General features: G+C 45.9%; 1 protein-coding gene across 10 annotated transcripts in view; it reads left to right on the plus strand.

Moving 5' to 3' along the window:
* Positions 1-21,566, plus strand: part of raraa (retinoic acid receptor, alpha a) — a 149,324-nt gene that overhangs the window by 95,880 nt on the left and 31,878 nt on the right. Inside the window, exon 1 of one of the 10 annotated variants that reach the window (XM_067575781.1) lies at positions 10,081-11,330. The exons of the other annotated variants lie outside the window; for them this stretch is intronic. Coding sequence (XP_067431882.1) covers positions 11,153-11,330 — 178 coding nt within the window. The 5' untranslated portion in view covers positions 10,081-11,152. Of the gene's footprint in view, positions 1-10,080; positions 11,331-21,566 lie in introns of those variants that run through there. 10 annotated transcript variants of the gene reach the window in all.

Genomic DNA, 21,566 nt, shown 5'->3' on the forward strand with positions numbered 1-21,566 from the left:
CATGGGGGGAAAGAGTGATGAATGATCCACCCAGAGAAAGAGAAAGAGAGAGAGAGAGAGAGAGAGAGAGAGAGAGAAAGAAATGGGCTCTTGGCCAACTAGGTTAGAGGCTTTGCTGTTGATGTCTGCTTGGTTGCATAGAAACTACAGCAGATAAACACACAGACCTGAGAGCATGCACACCTCTGGTCAAATGTAGTCTAGAGTCAGCCTGACGCCTAGCTGTGCGCTAACTGAAATATGCATCATCCCTTGTTTACTCAATGCAAACACAACCATGTTTTAAGATACATTTTCAAAACCTTGTAAAGTGACTTTTGAGATGATTTAAATCTCATTTTGTGTTTTATTTATAGGGGGAGAGAGAGGGGGGGATGAAATGCACTAATTGTAAATGCATGAATCTAAACGTCTCACTTGGAATGATACACCGTGTAAAACTTTATAAACTCAGCGGGAGATAAAACGGCTAAGATTATTCGATCAATCTAAAGCAATGCAAGAGCAAAGACAAAGATATAAAGCCACACTGACGATGCAGCTGACAGGTGTATATGTTACGTGCAAGGACAACACAAAATCATTTACACTGTAGCATCTCTCCTGGTTGAGCAAATGTGCAATATCTGTGGTTTATATCATCAGAACTACAGGACAGAGAAGAAACAGTGGAAATAGTTACGTACAGTGAAGAGTGAAAGACACGAGAGAATAGCGATCTGAATATTGATGGGTTCTGAAGGATGATTTTGTTAAGTCCTGATGAGCTCTGACATGCCAGGCCTCCCAGCAGCCCCTGGCACTCCTGTTCTCACCTCCACACATGAGCAAGCTCATCTGTGAACTCCCCCCGCACCTTTTTACACGTTTTACTGTGGCACCTTTTTTTCTGATTAAACATGCAAACACTGATACACAGGGATCCATGCCAAAACACCCCAAGACACACACTGACACACACACACACACACACACACACACACACAGACACACAGATCCACACAGACCTACAGTTTCTTACATCGTCACTGAAGCTTAGCCTTCACTTTTCTTCAAGGACTGTTGGCAGCGAGGATGGAAAGACGGGAGAAGCTCCAGAGATGGCAGAGAAAGAAAGAATAATAAAGGGAGGGTAGAGAGGGAGACTGAATGGGGCTCTCCATCATGCTGTCAGTAAGGTACAGCTTTAGCGTTAGCAAGGAATAAAGAGTGTTTTTAAAAGGTGCTGTGAGGTGCGGCGAAGATGAGTCGGATAAATGAATTCTCTTTTTCATTCAAAGAGCCCAGTAAAGCCCACAGGGTCATTCTGTGTGTTTGTGCGGAGACAGAAGGAGGGAGAAAGAGTGTGTGTGTGTGTGTGTGTGTGTGCAAGTACAAGGATAGAAAGTGTGATGGCGTGCATGCTTCTGCCTGGAGTTTGCACTTGAGAATGCATGCAAAAAGCCAGACTTTTGCCATGGCCGGCTGACGTTTTTGTTACTCCTGACACTATAACATATTGTGTTTTTTCTGGCTGTTGCCCCTCTCCTTTCACCACTGAGTGGGAAAAGTAATGTAGTTCAGAGGGGGCATGTAAGATGGAACAATGGCTCAAAAATATTGAATAAGGAGTGAAAGGGAGCCAGGGTCTGAATGACAATAGGCCAGAGCTGGGGGTGAGGACTGATGGTGTGTGGGGGGAGTGAGCCCAGATTGATGATAGATCTCCACTGGTTAAATATTATCAGGCTTCTTTTTTCATGTATCAACCCCCCTCCTGTCCTGGTATCACACAGAGAATGGTAAGATGTGGCCAGCTAATGATCTGCCCTTCTGAGCCATTCACTTTTTGTATTACCCTATTTACTTACTATTGGAGACACTCCCCTCTCTACGGGTTCACAACACAGATGGTTTGGGTAGCCATAGTGACTGCCGAGCCTTATTTATATCAGCCCAAAGCCCTTCTGTGTGTCTTTTTTTTCCTTTAACTCTTGGAAGTTTTGTCACAGATGGAGTGCTGAAGTTATAGGCCCCACTGCAAAGGTGGAAAAAAGTTTTTTCTTTAACTTATTCCCTATGAAATTTAAAAACAGTGACGGGGTATCTCTGTTATAACTTTCTCCATCTGTAGGTTTATTAAAAATGCACGTCTTGCGCCAGCTATACTTACAAATGTAGATGCTTATTTGAAGTCACCGAGATGTCCTTGAGGATATATGTAACATTGTTGAGCAACAGCACAGCAGTCGCTCTGTGTTGACAGATGCACGTGCATATTTTGGCATATGATAAGCCATGTGATGTCGGTTGGGTTTTCAGTAGTTCTGTATTTTTTCCCCGTGTTTGTTTTTGCAATACTGCCTAAATATCAAGGGTGGGGCAAACCATGCCCTGAAGAAAAAAAGTTTGACATTGATATCAATTTTCACGGCACTTCTCTGAGTTTGTTGCCTCGCCTGACAAAGAATGAACATCTTTTCTGCTGCCTGTAGCGAAGCTGAGCAAACCTTTTGACTGCAGAAACAGTGCGCTGCGCAATGAAAATGTGTAACTCTGATAGGTCACTTTTCAGTGTCCTCAGCTCCCAGATGAAGTTGACCCACATGCACCTCTGGGACTTGTGGGTAAGGAGGGCTGCCTCTCATCCAATTAAATCCTCTCTTTCATACACTTTCACACAGACACACACATATATATCACATATGCATACATATATATACACACACACTAGGGCTGGGGTGGGGTGTGTGGTGGACAGTAACGGTGAGGGGGGTGAGAGATGGCAGAGAAAGGGGAGTTGCTGCTCCATCTACATTCCCTGCGCCCCATTCTTTTGAAATGCTGATGACTCCTCCTCCCTCACTGTCATCGCTCCGCTCTCTTCTCTTTTAATGTGGCGGAGTCATCCATTCCATTAACCCTCCTCCTGCTCTCCCCTCCCCAGGTTAGAATGAGGCAGATTCACTATCGCCAGCCTCCCCCCCCCAACCTCTCTATAAAAGGCAGGGCAACAGGGGCCACAGTGGTGACGATGGCAGGGGCATTTGTCATGCTCTGAGCCACGGCAGTCTGTTGCTCTCCCGAGGGCCTTTTGTTGTCCCCAGATCCCAACTTGCTGGCTAAGCAGAGGATTTCACATGTTTCATTAACATCTGAACCAGCTCGGCACTTTTGTACATTTCACATCGCTTGGCGGGAACGTTGCACGGACACAGACACGCACACACTTGAAAAACATAAAAAAGCAGGATGCCAGAAGCCCGTGCGTGCATCCAGGAGAGAGCAGTCAGTTTTATGAAAGCGCAAGGATTAGAACTGTATCACACACACGCACACACACGCACACACACGCACGTGCACACACACAAACACACTATGAGTGTTTCAATGAGTGTTGACTGCACATTCAGCCTGCAGTTATCCAACCTCTGTGTGGTTCGTGGCACACATTCGGTCTTTGTACTAAGCACAACAATCAGCGTGCCCTGCCCGGCTGCCGGTGTTAGGGGCACCACTCAAGTGGAGGTCACTCGGCGAGGCGTTATAATGCTTTGGGCTGGGCACAACAAGACTGAGGGCAATCCACTTAAAGCGAACCACTAACCCCCCCCCCCCCTCCGCCACCTCCTCTCATATCCCCTCCAGGCCACCCCGAGCATCACACTTCTGAATGGAAAACGGGAAATCGGCCCTCTGCAGCACTTCAAAAACTGGAGAGAGTGAAAGCAGCGAAGGGGAGGTTGGGAGAGAGGAAAATACTGTGGAGGGGAGGGAGGGGGGGGGTTAAAACATGGTGCCTCGACACCCCGACAGCAGTGCCTAAGATCTCTGTTAGAGGGAGATGAAACAGCTCGAATCAGGCAACATAGGCAAAATCAAAGCCCGAAAGACTGTTTTGATGAGAAGACGGCTTTTTATGATTTTCCTCGCTGCCCCGTTTTTTTTTTCCCCACTCCGTCTGTCTTTCTCGTGAACTCTGAGTTAAGGCCACAAGAGCAAAGCTGCGGTCAAGAACCTGGATTACAGGAAACGGAGAAATGAATGGTATCATACATAAATAAAACAGAATGTAGGTTGAGCTGTAATTACATCAGTGATGCTAATTTCTGAGTTAGTTCTGGTAGAGCGGAGGTGTGGATAGAGCTCCTAGCCCTGCCAGCCTCTTCAACTCGGCTCCCTCCTTTTCTCTCACCGTGAGCTTTCTTGCAGCAGATCATCTCTTTCCTCAGACTGTACACTATACTTATTACTCTTGAGGTAGTCACATAGTCACCTATTTTTTTTATTTCATTGTCATACCAAAAACAGCCAATATATGTCAGATATCAAAAATACAGTAAGACACTTTAATGTTACAAAACCAAAAGGAAAGCATCAGTTACATTACACATATATCTATATAATTTCAGGTAAAATATGTTTTGTGAACAGAATGACAGTAGAGTAAAGAACAAGCTTTTGCTACAATCTTAATTTTCATTCTGATAGAGGGCTTTTTTCTTTATTTTCCAGGCTTTCTCCAAATAACTGGCTAACTTAAAGGAGTTCTTGAGGGAGCTTTGTCAAGTCAAAAAAACATAGAGACCACAAAAGACTACAGAAACCCTGCATTTGAAAAACATGGGTGTTTACAAGTCAGGGAAGATTTAATGAAAGATGCTTTTGAATCGCAGTATTCATCCAGTCCAGTGTTTTTGGAGTTTGACCTATACTAGGGACTAAAAATAATGATATCTAAATGTCTGCTGCATCAATTTTCTACCATTCTTTTTTAAATCTGTCTCTTGCAAGTTCCGCAAACTCTATGGGAGTGCAGTACTAAATGCCTGGAGCACCCCTTTGTGTGTTTTCTATGTGAATTTTTCATGTTTTAAAAATATGTTTCAGTTTTTAATTTATGAAGTATTGCTGGGATTCATTGTAAAAAAACACAATTCAAAATTGGATTCATTGTCCAATATATCACTGAGATGGCAGATTGAAGAAATCCCCATTTCTTCTTCGAAACTAACATCTTCTTCCTCTGACCATGATCCATTGATTTGTTTATCCCAACTGAATATCATGTTTTACTCTTTTGACTTCATAAACGTTTCTGTCAGTCTTTGTCTCCTCTGCCTGCTCTCTCGGTTGCTGTTTTGCTCTCTGTTTCGTCCTCTGTCCCTCTTGTCTTTCCTAATAGAATTAGCGGTGTGTCCGTTCCTATGTACTAAACATCTCCCTGCTCCTGACAGCTAATGGGGGCCATTCCAAGTCCTGGATGACTGATATTGAGATATCCTCCCTCCAGGGTAACATCCATAGCAATTTTCTCTTGATTTGCTGAGTGATGGACTCGGTGCAAAGGAACATAGACCTAATGATCATTGCGGAGATGGGCTCTCTAACTCAAGGCCATAGAGTGTGGACGATTACAAGCTATACAATAAGCTATGTCTCCTCCCCCTCCTCTCTCTGTCTTCCTCTCCCTCTGCTGAGGTATTTCCAGAATGCTGCCGGCCATGATGGATTTATGAGTGGGCCATACTTTGGTAAACACCGATGGTGGGCAGCTTTGTCCTCCCCCCTGTGATATAGTGAAGGTCCCCATAAAAAATGGGAAAACCAGGTTACGGCCACCATAGAGCGGGGCTAAACAATAAAAGGCTTTATGGGCAGAGATATAGGCCTGTACCATAAATGCTGGAATCTGCTGTCGGAGGGACATTAAAGGGATAATGACGGGGGGGGTGTAGCTTTCACAAAGATCCCTGCAGCCTCTAAGAGGGTCTTTTTTAGAAAAGACACACACACACACACACACACACACAGAGGATAGCAAAGCAGCAATGCAGAGATCTATAGAACAGTTTGACTTTGGGTCAAGCTTTTAGTGTATATGGGTGTGTGTGTGTGTGTGTGCGTCTGTATCCAGTAGATTGACAGAAAGAGGTGGAAGCGGTGCAGTGTACATCGATAACTGCAGCTTGTTCTCACATCGAAGGGTCGGGCCCTCATTACACATTGGCTCGCTGTCGGGGAGCACAGCTGTTGGGTTTGGCTGGTGCTGCCTGTACGGGGCTGCACAAAACCAGCTGTGCAAACAAATACACACACATACACACAGAAACCGTAATGGCAGCAAAGGGAGCGGAGTTGTAACAGACAGGTTCGTGGAGTTTCGGGTAGACTTAAACATGCACCAAGGCGCGCGCACACACAGATAAACAGACACGTATTGATGGGTGATGCGATCCTGGTAAGCGAGTGGCATGAGGAAGTTGGTTGCTGGGACCATGCCAGTGGTGGGGGTGGGGGTGGATTATGGTGCTGATCATCAGTCGTGGGATAATGCTGCTGAGAGGCAGACAGCATGTTTTACCCCACAGCGTGACAGAGACCTGGACAGACGCAATCACTGTCTTACTGTCTCTTGTTGCCTCCCGAATTAGGACACATTTCAACTCCTCAAAGTGCTTCCCCTCTGTATTTCTCTCCTCGTCTCTCCCCGCTGTGCTGCTTTATTAGGTTGCTGGAAAGATTTAAGAAAGATAGAAAGCTTTGCCGAGGCTTGCCCCAAACTTCTTTATCGTCTGGGCATTAGCCATCTGCTGGCACATGTGCAGGAGAGCTCGGGGGGGAGGTGTAGCATGAGTGCCTGTGTGTGTGTGTGTAGTAGCCGCTAAGGCAGACAGGAACTCTAAAATTAGTCCCGGGCCATTCTAACTCAAACATGTCTGGCCTTATCTTGTCAGGAGATGGCTTTTACCCAAGCCAAGTGTTGTCCGAGCGATACGGCAGGTCTGATCTGTTTTTTCCTAAGCCTTTTACTCTGTTTAGTGTCTCCAGGCCAACCAGAGCTCAGCCTGCTTTTTCATGACTTTTTGACAATTTGATTTCGTTCTGTTTAGATTTGTCCACTCCAGTAAAGTACACACTGTGCAGGAAGTGTTCATAGCCATGGAGGAAAAAAAAAAAAAAGGATCTCCAGTGTGCAGGAACACAAGAGTCAGGGGACAGCTGATTGCAGATGTTGATGGATCCTCTCCAGAATCTGCTGAACATTTAACACAAACTCTGGCTCATTAGCTCAACCGAGATCCGCTCAGCCACTGTGAGCTCGGGTTTGTGCGTTTGCAGAGAAGAAGGCGCTCTACCTCCTCTTTTTTACCACACACAATAATCCAAATGACATAACGACCTATTGTTTGTTCTAACCTGTCGGCTCATCTCCTTGGGGGTGAGGGGGGGGAATGGCAAGGGGAACACTCTTTACAGCTTCCTAACACCCCTGATTGGGCTGAAGAAAGGAGGAGAGTGGGGGCAGTAAAAATAGCTTGACACCCTCAAGGTCCAGCCAGCAATCTCCTCTCCGCCTTCGCTCATAAAACTCTTTGAATTCTCTCCTAAAAACCCTTCTTCCCCCCCCCCCCCCCCCCCCCCCCCCCCCCCCCTTCTCCCTCCCCCATTTCTCCACCGGACTCTCAGTTCCAGCTTTGCTCCAAATCAAGGATGCTATGTTTACCGCTCGTGGTGTCCCTCTATTATTTGCAGTTACATAACCATCTATTTCTGTGAGGCCTCCATGTCTGATTGGTGCTTTAATCAGGCCCCTCCGTCGGTTTGCTTGGACTTTATGCAAGTCCAAGCCACACAAGCGAGACTCGCCTCTCAGTGACGATTGAGGAGATTGAGACACAATCTCATTCTCTCTGGCTTTGCTCTGAGCCAGAGTACTTTTCCATGCACTCAGGAGTGTGGCGCTTATTGAGAGAACAAGAACAGCCACCTGGACTGCTGTTTTAATGTAGGCTGAACCTCTTGTGGCTCTTATTTTCTTTCTACTTTGTCGATACACAGTCGTTACGATGCAATAAAGACCACTGACCACCTTTATTTCCCCGCCATGCATGGCACCGGTTGTTGAGTTTGTATCCAAGCACTTGCGCACATATTACGTGTATGCATATGTCAGTTTCACATCGACTCTGGTCAAAAAAAAGGACAGCAGTACAGATCGGACACCATCTGAAACTAAACCAGCGCTCATTTCTCCCTTGACGTGCACCCATTTCCCCAACTGTCTACTGTCCCTATTTCCCTTTCTCTCTCCTCATTATATGCCTGGATATATTCACTTCTTTTTAAGCATGACAAAGTGATTTTTTTTAGTTTAAAAATAAATGTTAGAGGCTGTGGGAAAACGACTTTTTTTCAGGTCTAATCTTGTATTTTTCCCTCCCTCTCTGTTATAAGCAACGATCAACAATCTGTTATCTCTTAGCTTGTTCTATGCAATCACAGGGTATTACCCGAGGATGAATGCTCTCCTCTTGCAGAAGAAAACAGAGCCTGGAAAAATTAGCATTTTTCTGACAGCCATTACTCATAGGGCTAATCCTGTCAAGGAATGTGTGGCTGCGCTATCAGTGCAGGCAAGGGGTCGCCGTGGCCCAGGCCTGCACATCGGGCTCTTATCAGGCAGGGTAAACACACTGGGGCCTGCATTAAATAAGTGTCACAGTCAGTAGGGGCGGAGCAGGCCAAGCCCCCCTGCCAGGCTCCATGCAGATAATCCCTCTCAAAAACCGTGTTGGTCAGACCCAGCTGTGGCCTGTGGCTCAGGTGCAGGGAAAGTGGGGGGGAGGAGAGGTATTGTTCAGGCAGTGGTGTAGTTTACAACACAATTCACACAGGTTTTTTTTTGTTTTTTTGTTGACCACGTCCATATTAATGTGGATATGTTCGAAAAAGGCTGTTTATGTATCAAAGGTTTTCTGTTTCATTTTCATTTAATTTTCACGTCATTTTTTCATGTTTCACATCCTCACTAAAACACCAGAGTAGTAGAAAATTGCTTAAGCCCATGTTTCCACTGGCCAACAGGAAGGGACAGCATGATTTTTCTGTCAACAACAAGTTTTAAGAATCAGCAGCTCAGTCTTCTCTCCTTTGACCTCGTCTGGAACGTCCCAATTATAATGAAACAGGCTTAATATTTTCATATGTTGTCTTTGACTGTGTGAGGTTAAATGAGCCAGATTTTCACTCTGGCCAGTCAAATATATAAAAAGATACATGTGTAATGTGAAATGCCCCCCAACAACATGATGACTAGCGGGTGCTTGGCCTTAATCTTTGCCAGTGAGCATACACAGGCAATTTGAGCCAGCAGCTGTACTCCAGATCACATGACAATCAGTGTTTTTGAAAAGCTCAGTTTTCCCTGTCAACATAGACCGGTGATGTTTGTGTTTGTTGGACTTCGCTCTGCTTTTTCAGCACTGATATTTGCATCACCTGACTTTGAAGAGGAAATATTCACACCTTTGTTTGTAGCCGTGCTGTGATAGCCTTGGCACAGACCGGAGGCCTGCAGATGACACATGACACATGTTTGCATAACAAGTTGCAACAATGTTGCATGGAATGTTGCAGCATAAAGGTGGAGTAACATTTTTATTAGGGAGGTGATGTAACTCTGGAGCAAAACAACTTCCTGGACTTTAACTACACTGTGACAAAAGTGAAGTGTCACTTACCTTGACTCAGTGACTTTGCCACTTTTGTTACTTTTATGTGTGCTGGAGGGAAAGTGAGGCGCCTCTCCGGGCAGCACTTGAGGAAAAGTGTAATGGTGTTACACTGAGTGTACAAGGTGGGAAACCTTGAATAATGTGGGATGAGAGCGAGCCAGAGAGGCGAATCCGAGTCAGCCAGTGGGTCACCAGGAGGTGAGGCTGCCTACTTCCCTGGGTTCAGGAAAAGTTCAGGCGCATAGCATTAGGCAAATTAGGGAGACAGCGGCTGGGGGAGAAGAAAAAATCGGAGGGTAGGGACTGATGAGAGCATGGGGGAAAGGGTCAAATTAGTTGGAAGGAGGAGCCCAAATGAAGAGTGAGAACATAGACGGGAACTTCCAGGAAAAAAGAGGAGAGATACAGTGTGGTGCAGCACTCATTATGTCCATGAACTCCCTGTAAAGATATGAAAGACTCATTACTGAGCTTATATAACTTAATCACGTCCTCAAATACATTTCTATTTAAAGCCCCCCGCACCTAAATTTGAGGGAGGGCGGCGGGCTCCCCCCTTCACACAGTCCCATGCAGGGTCGATGTTTGGAGAGAGGGAGAGAGAGGGAGATCCATGGTGACGTCCCTGAAGGGGTTAAACGTAGGAGGAGCAACGCATGAAAAGAGACCGAGGGGAGAAAGAGAGAGAGAGAGAGAGAGAGAGAGAGAGAGAGAGAGAGGAAAAAAAAAGAAAAAGAGCCTGGCGGAGGTGGAGCCAAAGCCCTCAGCTGCTGTGCCGTGTCACATTTGTGCAGAACATGATAGTAGCAGGATTCGGTGTGGGAATGATTCAAGCTTCTCTCTCCAAATACAAACAAGGCGGTGCTGCATGTTTCACGCGAACCTGGATATTAGAGAGCAGCGTCTGATCGAGGGGAAGCCGCCGGTTGCTGTAGCGCACGGAGGGACACCGGTTCATTCACGGGGCTGACAGGAGTCCACCCACGGCGGGCGCAAACGGGACAACCGACCGAAACCAAAAGGACAAACTGCAACTAGAAGGGATTTCCTCTCTTGATATTTGCGTCTTCATCCCATCGATAATTTCCCTGTGTTACCGACACGGATTTAGGAGATTTGTGTTCTCCTTTCTTGGGATTTTATTCGGCTTATTTTTCCTCTCTGTGGTGTGGATACAGCCTCAAATGTTGCTCTCTGTTTGAGCAAGGCCGACAGGACCTATATATTCTGCTGAAGTTATTCGGGTCGATTTATTTTTTTTTATTATTATTTTTATTATAATTTGTGCATATTCTAAGCCGTGCTCCTGCGCCGGACACCATGCAGACTGCTCTTTTAAATTATGTTTTCAAATTGAGCGCAGCCGACTAGGCTATTTGAGGCACTGATTCACTCCTCGGTGTGGTTTTCGATCAATACAGCGCCAAAAAAAAAACCAAACAGAAGATGCCAAATACTGAGATGTCCCCACTGTGTTTGGATGTATCACTTTTCCTTCGATTTTAATGCAGTTTTTTCCCCCCGTTTGGCCCCCTTCAGTTTCTACCTCCGCCGGTGGCGAGCTGAGCACCACAAGGCTCGTGTGATCCTGCCCCCTAAGTGCGCGACAATAGTTCGTTTTTTGATAATAATCCCCCGCTTTCGTCCTGCTTCGTATGATGTATGAGAGTGTGGACGTTGTGGGACTGAATCCCAGCCCGAACCCGTTTTTAATGATGGATTACTACAACCAGAGCAGAGGATGCTTGATCCCAGAGAAAGGACTGGTGCCCGGAGCGCCCCATCCCTACAGCACGTCCATCAGGAACCAGCACTGGAACGGCTCCAATCACTGTAGGTGCCTTTTCCTGCCTCTTCAACTTCATTTCACTTATTAGGAGGAAGTTGAAGCCACCATGTTTATATATATATATATATATATGTGTGTGTGTGTGTGTGTGTGTGTCTGTGTGTGTATTTATAGCCCATATAAATGTCGCGTTTTCTATTTTTTTTCATGGTTTTATTATCTCACACACACTCGCGACAAAAATCGTTATTATAAGACCTTTTATCTATGCGTCTCCAGACTTTATTATTTAAATAATTGAAACCAGATAATATGCGGCAAACAGCGTTGCATGTTGACAGCTTCATAACTGCATTATATATACTTGACCCACTTTCGGCTTCTCTCTCTCTCTCTCTTCTCTGCCTCAGTATGCGTCCAGGTTGGGTTATTTTTCTCTGAGAAAACCCTTGGCGAGACTGCGGCGCTCTGATCCAGGCCACGTTATCCAAAGCTTTCGCGTTCCTGAAATATGCACTTCATGTAAACAAGGGTTTTTTTTTTTTTTTTTGGAAGTCATGCCAGCATTAATCAGATCAAACTTTTCCTGCCAGTGTTATCCCTCTCGTACGTTCCTCTGGTAATCTGGATAGCTGCACCCACAAGGCCACAGTTCCTGAGCAACACTGGCCTTAAACTGGACAGTCCTCTCTGATGAATGTTCCAATAAGTCCCCGAACTCATTTAAAAGTATTTTGACCTGTGGTTTATATTTAGTAAAGCTGGGGAAACATTAGAACAAAGTGTGCTTTTTTTTCTAACATTAGAGTTTTATGTGTTTATCTCAATATCCTAACGTTTTCTGTGAGAGCATAAACGTTAGAATAAATATTTAAATCGTAATAAATGCACCCAGGAATGAATGCTTGTTGTCCTATGTGCCATTGAGTGAGGATGACAGGCTTTCTGCCATGTCTATAAATAGCATGGCAGTGTCTCATAGAGCTTTTAAAATCTCAGCGAGACTTTAGTGATTGTGTGTGTGTCTGTGTCTGTGTGTGTGTGTTGGATGTAGTAGCTTTCTTGGAGGGGGGTTCGCATGGGAGGTTTTTAGTTTATTGATAATGTATCTGCCTTAATAAGAGAGAGTTAAATTGCAAACAACAAAGTATCACAGAGTCCCGTCCCATTCTTTACCTCAAAGGAGCTGCTCTGCACAAAGCTGGAGCAGGCCTTTATAGAAGAGATAGCTCTGTTGTCTTTCACAGCTGAAGGAGCGTAAAAAAGGCAGGAATCTCCACAGGCTCTTAAGGGCCAATTTCCTCCTCGTCTCAAGACTATAGAAACACACGACAAAGGGAAATTTAAACAAGAATTTTTAATGTTTGGCAGCGACAACAAACACATTGAAAAACAGTTCTGTTTGCGATGTTGCTCCTCTCCCTCTCTTTCGTCTTTTTCACAGCTTGTTTTCACCAAGTCAGATGAGATTAGAAATGCCTCCCGACTACAAGGACAATTCACATACATTTTTCAAAGCAGATATCCAAGCGAGCTTGATAGTATTTATCGAATTGGCCCACTAAAGCTCTAGTGGCAGCATTGATTCAAACCATGTGAGCTTATCTGAGGCAGACTGTGGGGGTTTGGCCCAGGAAAAGACCTCTGATCCCTTACTCGACTCCACATTGTTTTGCTCAACGGAGGAGTTGCAGGGGGAGTGTGTGTGTGTGTGTGTGTGTGTGTGTGGGTGGGTGGGTGGGTGAGTGAGTGAGTGGGGGGTAGCATAGCTGCTCTTTGCCTTACTGCTTGAATGTAATAAAAAATTTAGTGCACAACCGAGGAGCGGTGGGGGTGGGGGTGTAGAGTAGAGAGGCGCAACATCCGTTAGTGTCATCACGTGGCTCGGAGGTTTATTGGATCATAGGGGTAGAAAACACAACAGACAAAACAGAGCAAGATTTCTCTCTTCGCCTCCCGCTCTCGAGCAGGAATCCAAACCAGCCAGGCTCAAAAGCACGAGACAATCCCAAAAACATCTGCTGGCTTTATCTGTTTCTGCACTTTTTTTTTTTTTCTTCTTTTTTTTTTTTTTTTTCAAATACAAACTTCACAGACTGTAGTCTCTCGGTATGTTATCCTCTGCACGTGGGTTTGGAAACAGATTGCGGGTGGAGTTTTTTTTACCCCCCTCAGTTTTTTTTTTCCCCTTTTTGGTCTTCTGTTTTTTCAACCTCTCCACACTGGCTCTAACTATTCATTATAGGCTTCACAGACGAGCTCTCTGGCTCTAAGAGTGCACTCAGTGACATCTTCGCTGAAGTGAATCTGGCCTAAAACGGCCTCCTGGACCCATTAAGTGGCTGGGCACAAATCCAGATCATATGGACGCTTCATCCCTGATGTTATTAGTTTTTTTTTAAAAGATGCAGACTGCCACTTAAGTTATTCGACTGTTTCCATCCAGCTGCTGTCAGCGCAGGTTTGCTGAGTCACAGGCTAGTGTCAGCTAGTCACTTGTAATCTGGTTATATGCAGAGCAACAATGCTGAGTCTTTATGGTGAAAAAAAAAAAAAAAAAGCTCTGGTCTTGCAGATTAAACACACTTGATTTTTCACTGAGTGCCTGTCAGAATGCTTACAGCAATTATGGGCTCATGCATGAAAGAATGTGCATGGCCTTGTTCACATGACTGTCACACACTAAAAAAAATGGGGGGTATGAAGGAAAGGGGGATTGCATGGTGGGCTCAAAAGCTCACCAGCCCATAGGCTTCTTGCTCTTTTGTTTTTTTTCCCAGGCTGTCCACAGTACGAAAGAAAGCGGTCACCAGGGATTTCCAGAGAGAGTAGACGAGGCAGAGAGAAGGGGCGAAGCTTTGGCTAGTTTGTCTTCTGAGGGCTGGGGCTGCCGAGTGGGCTATTGGACATGAACGCTGTGTGTCTGAGGGGCAAGTGACTGGCAGCTTAATCTGACTCATGTGGTATTTAAGTGCGGAAGTCCTTTTGCCTAGCAGGAGACGAGGCCCAAGAAAAAACAGATGGTATTTTATTGTTTTTCGGTGCAACAGACTGTAAGAGCAGGAGCAATTTTGGGCGATGATGAAGGGGGAGGTTAGTTGGACTGGATTTTTTTTTTTTTTTTTTTCTGAAGAGAGGAAAGCAAGAAAGTTTGAGCTTCGCTGGTGAAGCGCAAACCCATGTGGTCTCATGTTTGGCTTTCTGAGAGACTGCAGCATCAGACAACGCAGCAACGCGTCCTTAATTTTTTGTGCTGTTAAGCAGCAACATGGAAAACTGTGGGTAATGTGTTTGGACTTTATGCTGGCCAGCAGATTGGTGCTGGCCTTGCAAAAGAGCTGTGAAGATCACTTCCTCCCCCCCTTTATTTATAAATGCACATTTTATTTGGCAAGTGTATGCAGAGAATTGGGAATAAACATGAACAAAAGAGCATAAACAGAGAGCGGCTCGTCCTGTCCCTAAACAGAATTGGCTGAAGTACTGTCAGTTTCTGACATTGAAGGGCTTTTGCTGTCATAAACAGCTGGAGAAAGGGGTCATCTATAATTGCAGAACATAAAGTACCAAATTTATTTTCTTGATCAATCCACTCAGGGTTTCTTGGCAAAGCTGCTTACAACTTAAGCAAAATTACAACTTGAGACTTTATTGACATAAAGCAGTAATGCAAATCCCAGACGTTAATATTCCTGAACTGCAGTGTTTGACCTTTATGTCAGTGCCAAGTCCCTGAGCCTTATAATATCTTCTGCATGCTCTTTTATGTCCACGCACACGGACACACTGATGAGAGAATGGGCCTTTCCTCCTGGGGCATTGATGATCCTGACGATGATGGAACTGGCAGGATAGATGGACAGCATTCAGACAAGGTCCCCTGTTCTTCCTGGAAAGGGAGAGCGTCAAGCAGGCTCCATATTGCGCCACGTCTGCCTAACCCCCTTTCAGCCAATGGCGACAGTGATTTAGTAGCCTGATCATCACTGTGTGTGTGTTAGTGTGTGTGTGTGTGTGTGTGTGAGAGAGAGAGAGGGAGAGAGGGAGCGAGATCAGTATGTCCACAGAAACACGCCTGCTGCTTTCACCTTCAGGTGAACATCAATAACACATTTTGTCATCAAGGTATGTTTGTAATGGCAAAGGGGTGAAGGGAGTTCAACACCGCCGCTTCTGCTCTCCTGGGAAAAGCCGCAGGGCAGCATTTCACAACCTGCCATCACTCGCTCCCAAAACGGCACCTTGCCACCAACCTTCAAAGCTGTTGCTGCCCTTTTTATAGAGATGCCCTCAGAATGGGATGTTCACCACGCTGCAAGGTTACCAAGAGCAACAGGGATACATGTTTATTATTTTATTTTATTTTATTTTTTTTGTGACAGTGCCCATAGTTTCTGTCATTTTTTTGAAGGTGTAACGAGTGGGTGTGGTCCATCACCTTGAACACTGGCAGAGAAACTGGCTTTTGGACACACACAAACAATGCTACAGCTGACTGGCAACCTTTAATTTCTCCCGGCGGTGGCATTTTGCAGCGTCATTCCATATTGAGTATGTCAGAAATTCAGCATATTTTGTGCAGGCATTTTTTTTTTTCCTTTGTGCACACAAACACACGCTCAGACCCACCGATGGGCCCTAGCTTGTTTGTAGAGAGAATTAGCCGGAGGCATCAGTCAGAGAGTAGTGTACACCAGTTTGGTTTGACGCTAAATCCCCAAACAAGGGTTGGTGTACTCTGCAAAGCCCACTTTGATGAACAAAGCAGAGCAGACAGAAAAGATCCAGGCAGTGTCATTGATTCATCAGGGCTTAAAGAAGGCAGCTGATTGCAGACATTGTGACAATAGGACCGTAATCTCACTATCAATAATTACATTCTCCCCTGTGTCTGTCCTGTTACACACACACACACACATATTCCACACACACACACACACACACACATATATATACAGGGGTGGGAGGGAGATCGAAACAGTTCAGGTTAAAGGGGGTTTCTACCCTCTAAAATATTCATAGGTTCTTCATTTAAATCAATTCGGCTCTACGGGTGCAGTCAAGCGTCAACTGTCAGAAATTGAGCTGGGCCTGTTGTAATCACTTCTTTACTTATCTCTACAGATGGCTTGTTCGCAATGGGCTCTGCATGGCTAGCTCACCAGCACATTGAAAGAGGTCTCTCTCTCTCTCTCTCTCTCTCTCTCTCTCTCTCTCACTCCTTCCCATCTCTCTGCCCCTATCTCCATGTTTCATCCCCACCCTCTCATAATGGAACACACATAAATTCATCTGGGTATTGAACCAGGGACATTCATCACCCCAGAATTCATCTGCGAGGCATTTTCATTCCCAAAGTGTCTCCTTTCTCTCTCCCACTTTATCTCTCTCTCCCTCTCTGTTTCCCATCTCCATGGTGGCATTCTCTGCATGGCAAGCCTGAGCCGGGCAGTCAGTGTCACGATTAATCTTTAATGCTCGCCTGCCCTAATTTTTCCTCATATTTTACAAGATTTCCTGCCCTCCAAACCCCCCTTTTTCCAGCATCCGCTATATATAGAGTGATTACATGGAATGTTGCCTTGTTTCATCAGTTGCGGAGGGCCACTGCCTGCCTCAGCCTCTCCTGTGCAGTCAGCCACGCTTCCTCTCAGGCCACTAGCTCCAGGCCAAAGCATAGGGCCGCTGCTTCCACCAACACACTCATCCTCAGTCTCCCTCTGGGGATCTGTGTTAACATCACATGGATGACAACTGTGTACACCTCAAGTAGTTCACACACACACACATACATACATACACACACCACAATGGAATGCCCTCCTATTTAGAGAGTGGGGCAGTCAAGAAAATAGGGTAGAGGTTAGTGTGCTAAAAATACAAGAGCCTGGCAGTTCTCCTGCTGTCTGGGTAAAAAAATAGCACCGTGTTGCTGCTGTCTCAGTCAGCGTTGTTAACTAAGGCGCAAGAGAGCACACTCTGCCCCAGCTCATGTTTGTGTTTTATGCAAGAAAGAAGAGAGAGTGCTGAATCACTCAAACTTATTCTTATTTATTTGCGCACACAAAAACAAAGTCCCCTCGGCTACTGTTGTGCTTTTAATAAGCTAGCAGTCCTGCTCCTAAGATAGAAGAGATGCCTCAGTGTTTCAGATGATCTCATTGCGGTTAATAACTGGAGTCCTTATTTGCCTCGCTTTGTTGCCGGTGTCGGTGTCTTTAACAGGCCCTCAGGACTCGCACAGGGCGAATTTGGAGGAAGACAAGTCCTTTCTGTATGTTTTGATTTATGGAGGCTTCTTTCTTAAGTAACTTTAGATATCCATATTGTGTATCATGTCTCTGCTTCTCTCTCATATCATCCCGGCCCAGACCAGCTCAGCCTGGCTCAACCCAGCACCCATTTGGTGACAGAGGAGCTCGGCCTGTCTGGACGCCACTCTCTTCTCTTTCCCACAGCCCTTCTGAATCATTTCATATTCATTACGTGTCTGTTTGGAGCCCGGCCTCTGACATTTGACTCTTAAAGGCCCACCTGGGACCGGGATGAAATAGACTGCCAACAGTGCGGCGGCGGAGGTGGGAAGGGAAGAGTGTAGTGTTGGATGGTGATGGATAGGACAGCATGTTCAACTGAAGGAGGCAAGCATGCTCAGGTTACAGGCCGCTTGTTCCCTGTAACCCTGTTTGTGATATTAGCATTGTGTGAGCCAAGAGATGCCCTGTAGCTGAGCAGCTCTGAACACGTGTAGGTTAAGAGAGGTGAAAGAGAAACAACTGGATCCTGTTTATGAATAGAGCCACTGTGTGTTAAAAGGGAGGTATTCCGATATCAAGCAGGCCCTTCATTTCATAGAGACGTATTGTCTAACCTTTGGGGCGACCTGTAGTGTCTTATCTGGGCCATTGTTAGTGAAGTACCTTGGCTGAGAGAGCGAGATAGTTGCTCGGTAGATATCACAATAATTAAGTGCTCTTGTCAGATGCTGAGGAGCAATCATTGTTCTGTGAAAAATAGCCATGTCACAGCCCTCTTTGCTGTTAGTTCATTTGCCAAGAGCCCTCGTAGGGTTAAGTTGAAGGCCTGCTGGTGCTCTTTTTCTGAACATTTCATACCCAGAGACAATGCAATGGGTGAGAAAATGAGAAAAAGCCTTCAAGATGACATGAGCCCTCCATTCTGGATGAAACTAGACACATAAATGTTTTTTTCTCTATTCCTCATTCCCAGTCTGTCTTTTCAACTGTCCTTCCGGCCCGGATGTTCCTTCAGATTGAGGAAAATGGGTGGGCTGATAGGGAAATATGCAGCAATGCGGCACTTAGAACGGAGAGGGTACATTCTGTTATTCCACGGGATTTTTAACAGTAACCTGAGGAAAGCTTTTTATAGTCGCTAAAAAAACGAAGGCAGGGTAGGAAAGAGAGGGATGAAGAGGGGCATTTGTTCACCAATTCTGCTCATGGATATGATGCAGTAGACTAAATTATTTATTTGGTTGTTCTTTCACGGTTGTTCTTTTTTGCTTTTGCCTTTGCTCACAAATCACAGATCCTCCGTTTTTACTCTCAAGAATTTCGTGCCATTTGCGCTCACACATACGCACCTTTTTGTTTGGCGTCTCTAAATTAGAGCAATGTGATCAGAGTGGAAACCACCACTGTGCTTTGTTGAAATAAAATCAGAAGGAGAAGAGCCCTCTTTGATAGCCAGCGCTTTCTCCCCCTCTCCATCTCTGCTCCAGCCAGAGAGCTGACTAATGTAAAAGGTGACAACAGTTTGAACCAGAGTTGTCAAGTCGCACAGCACGGCACCCCATAGTAACTGGTGACCGGCCCTGATGCTTGTAGCGGTGTTGTTTTGTGCCACAGCCACGACGTGACACCCTGCTTTGCCCTCGCGCCATACGTGGGAAACCTTTTGCACAGCACTGCTGCCACCGTGGCGGTTCCACAATTGAGCTGGATTATTGTGTCTGGGCTGTCAGCACCTCTTGGCTGAAAGAAAACGAGAGGGAGGGAAGGGGAGACAGAGAGAGAGAGAGAGCGAGAGAGAGAGAGAGAGAGAGAGATCTCAGGCATCAGGAGAGGAAGGGGGGGCTCCGGGAGAGCTGGCATTTTCAAACAATAATCTCTGTGGAGCCTTTCAGGGGGTTTAATGTCATTTTTGGCCTCTGGATTTTTGCCCTTTTCTCCTCTGAACAAAAAGGAAGAGAACAAGGAAATAAGTGAAGGGAGACAACTGACAGAGAGAGAGAGAGACTTGGCTGGGTGACTTGATATTATTAGTTTTCTAGTGCGACTGATGGAGACTTGGCCTGCATCCAATGGCTGCCAACAGGCCAGCGTTTGCAAATTGAGTCTGGTACAGAATGACCTATATCTCCGTCCTATTTAGCACATTACAGCATTTGTCTTTATCTTGTCCATCTCTTTATCCATTCGTATCAGGCGTCATGAGACAAAAGCCCCATGTATGCTCTCAGTTTTTTCAGCAATTTTTTTTTTTTAAATAACCTTAATGTGTGTGGCCCAGTTGTCTTGGAAAAACCTATTTCCACTGTCCAGCCTCATTGCATTTTCAGCTTTCTTGAAATGAAGCCATTTGGGCTATAGAGGTGTGAAACAGTGCGGGGCAGATGGATGGCAACTAGGATGCTTTTTACCAAGTACCTTGCGTGCAATCTGCATGGCTGCCCAAATTTGCTCCTTCTGGCTACAGGCAAGAATGGCAACACTAATCTTCCCTCCCAGGTATGAATTATGGATTGGATGTAATGCAGCGATTAGACACATGCACCTACACACATGTCCCTCTGCTGCAGTGGTGACCAGCCATGTTCCTGAGAGAGGGCTTTCCTCGCTGCACATGAAAGTCTAGCCTACAGCGCTCCTCGCTAACTCGGCCACCCAGCTCCATCTTCCCCGCACACTTCTCACCTCTAATCAACCTCCATAGCTACATACATCTCGAAGCTAGAAAGGAAAAGAAATCCGCTCTTGCACATATGCTTGCTAAAGCCTTTCATGGCTGTAATCCCCAACACCAGGAAGAGATGCATGGGAATCTTGGTCAGCTGACTTAAAAGGAGGAGGAAGGGAAGGAGGAACCGCTGCAAGGTTGAAGCATACTCTCCCACCCCCCCCCCTTCTCTAAAGCCTGCTGGGATGCTCCTTGGGCTTGACATACCCAACCCCACCTGCCCTCACTGCTCAGCGGGTAGCTCCATCACCGGCTTCCCCTGAGCTGGCCTACTTGGGACTGTTTGATCTCATTGTGGAAGCAAGCGAGCTTGCCCGCTGCCTGGCAGGCAGAGAGCTCCTTGATGCTGAGGGTTGAGGAGGTGGAGCAGGCTTCAGTGGAGAGGCTTAATAACTGTATTAACATCGGTGGCTCCCCCAGGACCCACGCCTACACAGCGGGGAGAGCAGCGGAGAGGGGGGTGGGGGGTGGGGGGGGGTAGCACTGTAAAGCTGCCTTCTCTCACTTTTAATGCGCTGCCCTAATTTTCCTCTCTTCTTCCTCTCTCTTCAGTTTTCAATCCACTGTGATTTATAAATCAAGACAGAAGCACAAAAATAAACGCAATATCCCTTTCTGTTCCTCTTTTCACACGTTTCATTTTCTCACTATGCTACCTCCATTTTCACTCTTAACACTTGTTTCACTTGACACGGCTTTCCTGGCATCTCCTCTGTGACAGTCTCTTGCTGTGTATCACTTTGTTTTCTCACCATCCCTCTGGCAGCCCTCTCTTCCTGTAACTCTCCCGTCTCCTCATTTTCCTGGTCATCTAATCTGATCTAATTGTTTATCCACTTTCTTACACCATGCTGCTTACTTATTCATCACATGTTGACATTAGCGTTGTTGCGGCATCCCAACTTCCCTCTCGTCACACTGAACAAGTCGGCTTACATATATGTAATAAGGCAATCGAGAACTGAAAGCACTGTGCTCTGTCCTCACCTGTGTGTGTCGCTATTCATGACAGTCCCCCATATCCCTTGAATTATACATTGGAAACTATTGAATAATTGATGGGCCCCACTTAGCTTAATGGACGGAGTTAACTGGGAGAGGCGTGCATTCCTACTTGTAGTGGAACTGGGTCACAATAAACGGCACGCAGTCACCCCAAGGGTCATAATGAGGCCCGGGTCACGAGGCCGAGAGACGGAGCAGTCGACAGAGGCCAGCCGGGGTTAACTGGACCCCAGAGGGAAAGAGGACAGGAGGGAGAAGTGGAAGCATTAACACCAGGCTCACCTGAGGGCTCG

The sequence above is a fragment of the Thunnus thynnus genome, chromosome 20 (genome assembly GCF_963924715.1).
Source record: "Thunnus thynnus chromosome 20, fThuThy2.1, whole genome shotgun sequence".
NCBI classification, from domain to species: Eukaryota; Metazoa; Chordata; class Actinopteri; order Scombriformes; family Scombridae; genus Thunnus; species Thunnus thynnus.